Here is an 11,882-nt window from a genome sequence, read left to right on the forward strand (position 1 = left end):
ACTAATGGTACAATGTCGCCATCTAGTGGACACATTGGACACTGCACATTCCACTCGATTCTACTGTTATTGTATCATTTGCTGTTTTATAATTTTGTAAATAGTCGTGTAAATAGTTAAAATCTGCAACTTGCCTTTGTTTTTCATCATGGTTTTCTAACTGCGCATTTCATAGAATGATGATGTATGGCTAGGGCACATTTGAATTTTAATTAGGGAAAGTATTTTTTTTTTAATTTTTAGAAACTTTTTCTTATTTTAAAAAAAAAATACTTTTTAGACAGTCTAGAGAATGATTATAAGAATTCATAAGCTTATACAGATCAATGCAACACATATGCATTGCACTGATCTATGTAATCGGTGAGCCACTGGTTCTGCCGTAGGCAGGCTCTAGCAGTAGATTGTCACCCCCTCACCCTGTCCTGCAGCCGCCGGTGTCCACATGCAGGGACCCGGCGCTGCTGCCACTTCAGCCCCTGGGGGCGCCTCACCTTGCCCCGCTCCTGTCCGTGGCTGTGCCAGCCGGCGCGCGCGTCCCCCCCTCCTAGGGCGTGCGTGTGCCGGCTGTCTCAGAGCTAAAGGGACAGTCCGCCCCTAATTGGTTGCTGCACATACATTCTCCTATAAATCCCAGCATGCCCTGCCCCACTACAGGTGTTGGAGCCTCTACATACTTCCCATAGCGTTTGGCCCAGCTCCCTGTTGTTCCTGACCTCAGTCCTTGTTCCTTGTTCCTGTTCACTACCCGGTCCCTAGTCCCTGTCCGCTGCCTTCCTATTGTTCCTGAGCACTGCCTGCCACCTGCGTTTACGCCTACAGACCACTGCCTGCACTCCTGCCTACTGCTCCTGCCACGCCTCGCCTGCCGTCACTGGCAACCAAGCCAGGGGTAGCTACCTGGGGGTCGCCTGCCGCAGCAAGTCCATCCCGCCTTGCGGCGGGCTCTGGTGAGGTTCCTATGCAGGTGGAACGAGCTCGTCTGACGCCTAATGAGAGAACTCGTCGTCTGGAGCTGAATCTCTGCCTCTACTGCGGTGGCTCTGTTCACTTCCGGCAGAGATGTCCCCAACGTCCTCAAGCGTCCGGGAAACGCTTGCACCTAGGTCCGGTGGGAGACGCCTCCCTAGGTGTGAATGCCACCTCTCCAAGGGTGTCTGTGCCAGTCTCCATCCAGGCACCCACGGGACAAAATCACCAGACTACTGCCTTTCTCGATTCTGGGTCAGTAGGCAGTTTTATTGCAGAAGCATTGGTCCAAAGATGGCGGCTACCCGTGACCCAACTAGCCAGACCCCTGACTATCTCCTCGGTCACGGGCGAGATTCTTACCTACCATGTGCACTACCAGACCGCACCTCTAGTCCTCCAGGTGGGCACTTCACATCAGGAGAAGATCTCCTTCTACGTCCTGCCCCATTCTTCTTCCACCATCCTCCTGGGACTCCCTTGGCTGCAATTACTTGCCCCTAAAGCTGGACTAGAGAACCAGGGAGATTCTCAGTTGGGGTCAGGACTGTTCCAACCGATGTCTGAAGTCACCTCAGCCCAAGTACTCTATGTCGTCACCTGACCCCGCCAAGCCTCTATCCGGCCTACCTGCGAAGTACCAAGGCTTGGCTGATGTGTTCTCTGCCAAGGAGGCGGACTCTCTACCACCTCACCGGGCGTACGATTGTCCCATAGACCTCCTTCCTGGAACTTCTCCTCCACGAGGTCGGGTGTACCCTCTCTCCGTACCGGAGACTGAGGTCATGTCCTCCTACATCCGGGAGAACTTACAGAAGGGTTTCATCCGCAAATCCACGTCCCCTCGCCACATTATACCTCCCGATCGCCTAGTGCCAGTCGCCACCTCTACTCTACAGAGAGTGCCTCCCAGAAAGACCTATGTGCGCCCGGCACTTCGAAGACCAATTTTGAAGTGGGGTCATTCCTCTTAGGTGGCCGGGCATCCGGGAGCTCAAAAGACCGGGCAATTGATCTCCCGCCACTACTGGTGGTCCAGCCTTTCCCAAGATGTCAAGGACTTTGTGGCTTCCTGTACCATCTGTGCCAAAAACAAGACCTCCCGACTAAGGCCTGCCGGCCTATTACAGCCCTTGCCAGTTCCAAGCCGTCCCTGGTGCCACATAGGCATGGACTTTGTCACAGACTTGCCTCTATATGCGGGAAACACAGTCATTTGGGTGGTCACTGACCGCTTCTCCAAGATGTCTCATTTTGTGGCTCTTCCTGGACTTCCATCTGCTCCCCGTCTGGCCCAGTTGTTCTTTCAACACATCTTCCGCTTACATGGTCTTCCCCTTCACATCGTGTCCGACAGAGGCTCACAATTTTTCTCAAAGTTTTGCCGTGCCCTCTGCTCACAGCTCCAAGTGAAGTTGGACTTCTCGTCTGCCTATCACCCCCAGACCAACGGGCAAGTGGAGAGGGTCAACCAGATCCTGGGCAACTATCTACGTCATTTTGTCTCAGCTCGCCAAGACAACTGGTCCAGTCTACTTCCATGGGCAGAGTTTTCCTACAACCATCTGGACTCGAGTTCCACAGGCAAGTCACCCTTCTATGTGGTCTATGGGCGTCACCCTCGTCCTCCTCTGCCTCTCTCTCCATCCTCCGAGGTCCCGGCCGTGGAGGAATTGTTGTCTGACCTGCAGTCGATCTGGGAACAGACTCGACAGTCTTTGCGCAAGGCATCTGACCGCATGAAGGACCAGGCGGATAAGAAAAGGAGACCTGCCACAAACTTTCTCCCTGGTGACAAAGTCTGGCCAAATATGTCCGATTTAAGATTCCGTGCTACAAGTTGGGTCCTCGATTCCTCGGTCCTTTCTCGGTGCTAAAACGCATCAACCCTGTCACCTACAAACTCCGTCTACCCCCTACTATGCGGATCCCGAACGCCTTCCATGTTTCCCTCTTAAAGCCAGTGGTCCTCAACCGATTCTCCATTAAATCTTCGTTGTCTGCTCCACAAGACGTCTCTGACGACGTATACATTGTTGAAGACATCCTAGCGATGAAAACTGTCAGAGGAAGACGTTTCTTCCTAGTGGACTGGCGAGGTTTTGGTCCTGAGAAAAGATCCTGGGAACCCGAGTCTAATATCCTGGATCGGGACCTTATCAAGGGATTCTTGCAGGCTAGAAAGAGGAGGAGGCCAAATGGGGGGGGGGGGGGTACTGTCAGGGCTGCGGCGGCGTCCCACGCTCCGGACCGCCGCCGCACCCCCTCACCCTGTCCTGCAGCCGCCGGTGTCCACATGCAGGGACCCGGCGCTGCTGCCACCTCAACCTCACCTCGCCCTGCTCCTGTCCGTCGCTGTGCCGGCCGGCGCGCGCGTCCCCGTCTCCTAGGGCGCACGCGCGCCGGCTGTCTGAGAGTTAAAGGGGCAATCCGCCCCTAATTGGTTGCTGCACACACATTCTCCTATAAATCCCAGCCTGCCCCACCACAGGTGTTGGAGCCTCTACTTGCTTCCCATAGCGTTTGGCCCAGCTCCATGTTGTTCCTGACCTCAGTCCTTATTCCTAGTTCCTGCCCGCTGTCCCGGTCCCTAGTCCCTGTCCGCTGCCTTCCTATTGTTCCTGAGTACTGTCTGCCACCTGCGATTACGCCTACAGACCTCTGCCTGCACTCCTGCCTACTGCTCCTGCCACGCCTCGCCTGCCATCACTAGCAACCAAGCCAGGGGTAGCGACCTCGGGGTCGCCTGCCACAGCAAGCCCATCCCGCGGCGGGCTCTGGTGAAAACCAGCGGCCCCTTAGACTCCGCTCCCTGGTATGGTTTGTGCCAACGCTGGTGACGGTTCAGTGGATCCACGACTCTTTTCAGCTTTTCTCTTCAGCTGTTGCAAAAGTACAACTCCCATCATGCCTGGACAGCCAAAGCTAAAGCTTTGGCTGTCCAGGCATGAAGGGAGTTGTAGTTTTGCAACAGCTGGAGAGCAATTTCCCACTAAGCTGCACCCGCATCAGTATGACACTTTAAATGGGATTTTCCGATGGCATTTCAAATGGAACTGTCTAAAGCTGTACCATATTATACCAATAGCGCCACCCATGTCCTCAGGTTGTGTGTGGTATTGCATGTCTCAGATCTTCCTACCTGCAATGATGTTACTGAATGAAGGGGTAGGCTTGTGAATTCTTTATGTATTCTGGCTCAGTACCTGGCAGACCGTGCATGAAGACAGAGGGAAGCCGGGACAGGAACAGGAGCGGGATGTTGGTGGTGAATTCCAGGATCAGGTAATAGATGGATGCAGACAGGAAGGAAAGTGTGAGAGCAGCTCGAGGGCCATACTGATCCGAAAACCTACAAGAAAGTAGAAGGATGTAGTAAATTATGGAAACACTAAAGACTACAAACAACCAATACTATAAACTAGCTGTTCTACAAAATACAAAAAAAACTTCATACAGTGACTCACAGGTGATGTCTTCTTAGATCAGACAAATATCAGACCTGCCAGACAAACATCTTAGGCTCCGCAATTTTCCAGCAACTTCCTTCCTTTTTTACCCACCAATAAGGTTCCAAACAGTAGTAATTATGCTTTTTGGTGTCATGTCTAGTAAAGTCAGTAGGTACAGTAGGTGGGTTGTCCCTTGTATGTACGGTCTCCTGCTGTGTCCCCAATATTAATAATGTCGGTGCTGTGCCCCGTATAGTAATAATGTCCCCTGTTGTGCCCCCATATAGTAATAATGTCTCCTGCTGTGCCTCCATATAGTAATAATGTCCCCTGCTGTGCCCTCCGTATAGTAATAATGCCTCCTGCTGTGCCTTCATATAGTAATAATGTCCCCTGTTGTGCCCCCATATAGTAATAATGTCCCCTGCTGTGCCCTCCGTATAGTAATAATGCCTCCTGCTGTGCCTTCATATAGTAATAATGTCCCCTGCTGTGCCCTCCGTATAGTAATAATGCCTCCTGCTGTGCCTTCATATAGTAATAATGTCCCCTGCTGTGCCCCCATATAGTAATAATGTCCCCTGCTGTGCCTCCATATAGTAATAATGTCCCCTGCTGTGCCTTCATATAGTAATAATGTCCCCTGCTGTGCCCCCATATAGTAATAATGTCCCCTGCTGTGCCTCCATATAGTAATAATGTCCCCTGCAGTGCCCCATATAGTAATAATGCCCACTGCTGTGCCTCCATGTAGTAATAATGTCCCCTGCTGTGCCCCCATATAGTAATAATGCCTCCTGCTGTGTCCTATATAGTAATAAAGTCCCTCGCTGCGCCCCTCTATAGTAATAATGTCTCCTGCTCTGACCCCATATAGTAAAAATACTGTTGTAGTTATACACGAACTGGAGAGAATGGAACCGCTGCACATCCCATCTATGGCTGATACTAATGCCGCTAGGCCTATATTAAAAATCAACACCAGAGTGTCTGTATATGAATTGATCAAGCCATATTGCCCCGTGTACCACCGCGCAGGTCCTCTGGTTCACACGGGTCCCTACGCTAACTCCACACCGTGTCGGTCAGCGACCGCCAACCCCGCAAAGCGTGCACGTGCAGGGAAGGGAGGCCATGGAACGGCCCTGCAACCCCAATGTCACAGGACCAGACCCAAAAAGCCACCAAAACCCAGCCAGCACCACCGGCGGGGAAGGCTGCCCCCAAACGACACAAGTATGGATATGGTATTACACTTACCATTGCTGCTCTCACAGAATGGGAAAGACATAGTGTGATGTGCAGCACTCTGTTTCTTCCCTGAACCGCGACTGTTGTAGTCATGCACCTAGTATTGTAGCTAACCCCTCCACTGCCAGGATGCCCCTAGTTCTGTCTACTCTACTGCCAGGATAATCCTGCAGGGGTTAATTCTGGCAGAAGATGTGTCAATGCAATACTAGGGGGCATTCTGTCAGTGGAGGGGTTAACTACAATACTAGTGGCATCCTGAGGTGGTATCTTACCCCACTGCCAGGATGCCCCTAGTATGGTAGTTATCCCCCCCCCCCCCGGATGCCCCTAGTATGGTAGTTCCCCCCCAGACCCCCCCTAAGGATGCCCCTAGTATGGTAGTTATAACCCCCCCCCCCCCCCCGGATGCCCCTAGTATGATAGTGCCCCCCCAGCCCCCCCCCCCTGAGGAAACCTCTAGTATAGTAGCTATCCTTCCCCCCCAACAAGGATGCCCCTAGTATTGTAGTTATTCCCCCCCCCCCGGATGCCCCTAGTATCGTAGTTCCCCCCCAGACCCCCCCTAAGGATGCCCCTAGTATGGTAGTTCCCCCCCCAGCCCCCCCCCCCCCGATGATACCTCTAGTATGGTAGTTATCCCCCCCCAAGGATGCCACTAGGGGACCCCCAGATAAACGCCCCTGGTCTGTGCTAAGTAAAAAAAATAAACGGCCCTCCTACCTATCCTCCGTTTCAACGCTGTAATTTCTCTTCATCTTCTTGCAATACCTGGCGGAGCATGCAGGAGAAGATGTGCGCCGATCTGCCACACAGGAGAGTCCTGGAGATCAGAGCTCCCTCACCTGCTTCTCCTGGATGTGGCTTTCTTCTGGAGGGGGACGGGTTCAGCCACATCCAGGTCATTTCATTGCGCGCAGCCTGCAGGAGAAGATCTGAATGCTCCGCCAGGGACATGGATGCGGGGCACTAATCGCCCCACCCGACCCCTACCAGCCCCATGGCCCCCACGCACCCCCCACCGGTTGGGCTCAGCTGGGGGTTGCTGTAGTTCACTACAGATCCACCAGCCTAAACTCAGAACCCTGCTTCCGGGTTCAGGCTGGTGGGGGCCCCCAAGTGGTGGAGGCCCTAAGTGACGTGCCCCGGGTGCCCTCCCTTTAATCCAGCCCTGGTCCTATAATCCGATATAGTGGTTTTATACTCCTATATAGTGGTCCTATTATGTGATAGAGTGGTCCTATAATCCTATATAGCGGTCCTGTAATCCTCTATAGTGGTGCTTTAATCAGATATAGTGTTCCTATAATCCTATATAGTGGTCCTATAATCCTAAATAGTGGTCCTATAATCCTATATAGTGGTCCTATAATCCTAAATAGTGGTCCTATAATCCTATATAGTGGTCCTATAATCCAATATAGTGATCCTATAATCCTATATAGTGGTCCTGTAATCCTATATAGTGGTCCTATAATCCTATATAGTGGTCCTGTAATCCTATATAGTGGTGCTGTAATCCTATATAGTGGTCCTATAATCCTATATAGTGGTCCTGTAATCCTATATAGTGGTCCTATAATCCTATATAGTGGTCCTATAATCTGATAGAGTGGTCCTGTAATCCTATATAGTGGTCCTATAATCTGATAGAGTGGTCCTGTAATACTATATAGTGGTCCTGTAATCCTATATAGTGGTCCTATAATCTGATAGAGTGGTCCTGTAATCCTATATAGTGGTCACTGGAATAATGTTTCCTCTTGTTTGATGCTAAATAACTCATTATAAACGAGATTATAAATGATTTACCGCAGTCCTGGGACCAGATGAGGTCGCTGACACCTTACATAAGATACTGGGACAGAAGTCACTGACCTGATAACTTCTCCCCGGTCAGAGATACAACGAGGCTGCCAGCTGTCAGGGCATGCTGGGGGTTGTAGTTGGACTTGCAGAGTTGTAGCTTAATATGTCCATTTGGAATAGTTGTGAATAGTGTGAATGATTCCTAGATGTTTGTTTGTAACCCTTGATATTACAAGAGCGCACCCCTTTAAATTCCTTAAAGGGGTATTACAGTGAAATTTGATTTTTTTTTCTTTTAACAGTTCCACAATAAAGTTATCCAATTTTGTTATATATATATATATATATATATATATATATATTTTTTTTTTTTTTTTTTTTATATATACAAAATGTCCATATATATATATATATATATATTTATGATTATTATTTTGACTTTTTTACTTTGACTGTAAGCTGTAGGGGGTGACACTGCCTCTTGCTATCCTGGCACAGTTACATATTACTAATACTGCTGCATACAAATACTGAGACTCCCCTGATGTATATATAATACAAGTTACCATTAGAATAGACATTACACTGGGAGAAGCTGTCTATGTCAGTAGTGCTGCAGCCTCCCCTGGTGTCTATATAATACATGTCACCATTAGAATAGTCATTACACTGGGGGGAGCTGTCTGTGTCACTAGTGCTGTAGCCTCCTATGATGTCTATATAATACATGTTACTATTAGAATAGACATTACACTGGGGGAAGCTATCTGTGTCACTAGTGCTGCATCCTCCCCTGATGTCTATATAATAATAGTCATTACACTGGGGGGATCTGTCTGTGTCAGTAGTGCTGCAGCCTCCCCTGATGTCTATATAATATATTTTACCATTAGAATAGACATTACACTGGGGGAAGCTGTCTGTGTAACTAGTGCTGCAGCCTCCCCTGATGTCTATATAATATATTGTACCATTAGAATAGACATTACACTGGGGGAAGCTGTCTGTGTCACCAGTGCTGCAGCCTCCCCTGATGTCTATATAATACATGTTATCATTAGAATAGACATTACACTGGACAAAGCTGTCCGTATCACTAGTTCTGCAGCTTCCCCTGATGTCTATATAATACATGTTATCATTAGAATAGACATTATGCTGGGGAAGCTGTCTGTGTTGCAAGCACTACAGTTGTAGCACAGTGTAACTGAGTGAGGAGTGATTGACAGTTATCCTTCTCGCTCTGTTACACTGTGTAGTGGCTGCGGTGCTACTGGCATAGACAGCTTCTCCCAGTGTAATGTCTATTCTAATGGTAATAAGTATTATATAAACATCAGGGGAGGCTGCAGCACTAGTGACACAGACAGCTTCCCCCAGTGTAATGTCTATGCTAATGGTAACTTGTATTATATAGACATCAGGGGAGACTGCAGCACTAGTCACACAGACAGCTTCCCCCAGTGTAATGTCTATTCTAATGATAACTTGTATTATATAGATATTAGGGGAGGCTGCAACACTAGTGACACAGACAGCTCCCCCAGTGTAATGTCTATTCTAATGGTAATTTGTATTATACAGACATCAGGGGAGACTGCAGCACTAGTGACACAGACAGCTACCCCCAGTGTAATGTCTATTCTAATGGTAACTTGTATTATATAGATATTAGGGGAGGCTGCAGCACTAGTGACACAGACAGCTTCCCCAGTGTAATGTCTAGTTCTGCATGTAGGAGTGCTTCTGATATGTAACCAAACACAGCCATTTAAAGAAATGTAGAAAAACAGATTTCACCAGAATATGGGGCCTTACAAAGACGCAAAGAAGTGCTGATCTTAACTAGGCAAGATGAATCACGAGGCCGCATGAACGATCCTTGTATTATTGTGGAAACTCTGGGGAAATTTTTAACATCATAAAAAGATATAGCAATGTAATATTGGGGGGGATGTGATGATGGAGGGGGTTTCCGGATTGGGATCTGCAATTATTTCTATTGGGTGCCTATTTAGTTGATGTGCTTGCAGGTTTTACACTGTGTCCTGACTAAGAACAAAGTGTGTGAAATGCGTCGGCGTTATCTCATCTTTTCTTTACAGTGCTTTTATAATCAAGCTGGAAAAAAAATTGACTTTATATATATCTGCGGAGGTCCTTATCATGACTGACAGATCACTGCCACCTGCAAGAACATGCCATTCCTGAAATACTCTGTGCTGTGTCAGTCATATAAAATAATCGCACTTGGCCAGTGATCAATAAAGTAAAAAAATATATAAAAATATTATTATTGTTTACCTGCCAAATACAGGACCGCCCACAAGCTGGAGGATGCCAAAGACTGTCTGCAGGTAGCCAAATCCAACCGTGTCCAAGCCAAGGTTCCTAGCCAGATACTGCAGGGGTGAGAATAGACACCATAACACATGGTATAAGAGGTATATAGTCTATAGAAAGATACATATACTACAATGTATGTACACAGTGACCCCACCAGCAGAATGGTGAGTGCAGCTCTGGAGAATAATACAGGATGTAACTCAGGATCAGTAATGTAATGTATGTACACAATGACCCCACCAGCAGAATAGTGAGCGCAGCTCTGAAGTATAATACAGGATGTAACTCAGGATCAGTAATGTAATGTATGTACACAGTGACCTCACCAGCAGAATAGTGAGTGCAGCTCTGGAGTATAATACAGGATGTAACTCAGGATCAGTAATGTAATGTATGTACACAGTGACCCCACCAGCAGAATAGTGAGTGCAGCTCTTGAGCATAATACAGGATGTAACTCAGGATCCGTAATGTATGTACACAGTGACCCCACCAGCAGAATAGTAAGTGCAGCTCTGGAGTATAATACAGGATGTAACTCAGGATCAGTAATGTAATGTATGTACACAGTGACCCCACCAGCAGAATAGTGAGTGCAGCTCTGGAGTATATGTGTATATATATGCTGTATTCTCATGCGGGGGAGCAGAATTACTTGCACCAGATACATTGCACACACTGCTTACCGGTGTCACTGCAAACTGCATGAAGAGACAGGAGACATCGATGGCAGTCAGTAGGTAGGTGACCCTGATCACCTGGCTCCGTGACGTAGAGGCCCCTGGATCAGCGGCCATTGCTGGTTATTAGGCGGCAGCCGGTGTGCTGGGCAATGACTACAATACATAAGGCAATCACCTCTTCTTACTCCTGTATATTTAGTGCAAAGTTCAGAGGTGACTCCGCCCTCAGGAAGAGGATTACCCAGCGGATCCTTAACCCTTTCTTCCTTCCTCACTGCTGCAGCTGTGTCACCTCGGCTACAGTACGACTGACTGTATATTAGAGGGGACATTAGGGGACAGTTTAGTCACCATCACAAGGATAGGTCTCCATCTTGATCAATTCTCCCATAGGGTTTGCTTGCAGCCCTTAGAAAAACATGACCACTTTCCTCCAGAAACAGCACCACTCCTGTCCTCAGTTTGGATGCAGTATTGCAGCTCAGATCAATTGACGTGAAAGGAGTTGATTTGGAATACAACATACAACCTGAGGACAGGGGTGGCGCTGTTTTTGCAAGAAAGTAGCTGCATTTTTTTCTAATCCTGGATAACCCCTTTAATTAAAGGGGTTCTCTGCTTTGGACAAACCTTACAAACTGATTCCAAGGTTATATTGAGAGGCAAATCCCCAGAACCCGGATCTAAGGCTTCGATGCTATAAGGATTGTCGTCGGTGCCCCAGAGACCATATCGAATATTTCATGCGGCATTGCAGGGTAACAATGTGACCAATGAGTCATCTACAGCAAATACAGATCCCATCTGTTTGTGCAGAACACACAGTAAATACTGTATACAGGACATGTGATACGCTGAGTACATTAAAGTCTCATTAGATAGTATAATCACAGCTAACCTGCCTCCAGCACTGGATACTCCTCCTGCTTCCTGACACATTGGGATAAGCTGTTACCTGCACCTACCACTAGGGGGAGCTCATTGCACAGAAATATTTATGCAAAAGGCATTGGAATAGGATGAGTGTTAGGCTAGGGGCGCTATAAGGAGAACATTAATGCAAATTATTTTATGTTCTAGCGTTCTAATTGAAATTTAATGTTGGATACAAATTGACACAGGATAAACCCTTCAAGGTATGAATTATTTTTTTTTCCATTTACTGCGCACAGTCATGGGATCAAATGTGGCACCAACTTACCCCAATGTGTATGTAATTACATTAGAGAGAATGTGCATCAATGTATCCCACCATATCAGTCATGTAGCTGGTGGAGATATATAGACAACGTATTATTATTATTATTATTATTATTATTATTATTATTATTACATTATTATTTATGATTATTCTATATGTATTTTTATTATT

The 11,882-nt window shown here is 47.6% G+C and overlaps 1 protein-coding gene across 1 annotated transcript in view; it reads right to left on the reverse strand.

The window, feature by feature from the left end:
- Positions 1-10,705, reverse strand: part of SLC22A18 (solute carrier family 22 member 18) — a 37,079-nt gene extending 26,374 nt beyond the window's left edge. The window contains exons 1-3 of the mRNA XM_069965136.1: positions 10,514-10,705; positions 9,786-9,883; positions 4,176-4,321 (exon numbers count right to left, since the gene is read on the reverse strand). Coding sequence (XP_069821237.1) covers positions 4,176-4,321; positions 9,786-9,883; positions 10,514-10,624 — 355 coding nt within the window. The 5' untranslated portion in view covers positions 10,625-10,705. The remainder of the gene's footprint in view (positions 1-4,175; positions 4,322-9,785; positions 9,884-10,513) is intronic.
- Positions 10,706-11,882: the final 1,177 nt, after the last annotated feature.

The sequence above is a fragment of the Dendropsophus ebraccatus genome, chromosome 4, assembly GCF_027789765.1.
Source record: "Dendropsophus ebraccatus isolate aDenEbr1 chromosome 4, aDenEbr1.pat, whole genome shotgun sequence".
NCBI classification, from domain to species: Eukaryota; Metazoa; Chordata; class Amphibia; order Anura; family Hylidae; genus Dendropsophus; species Dendropsophus ebraccatus.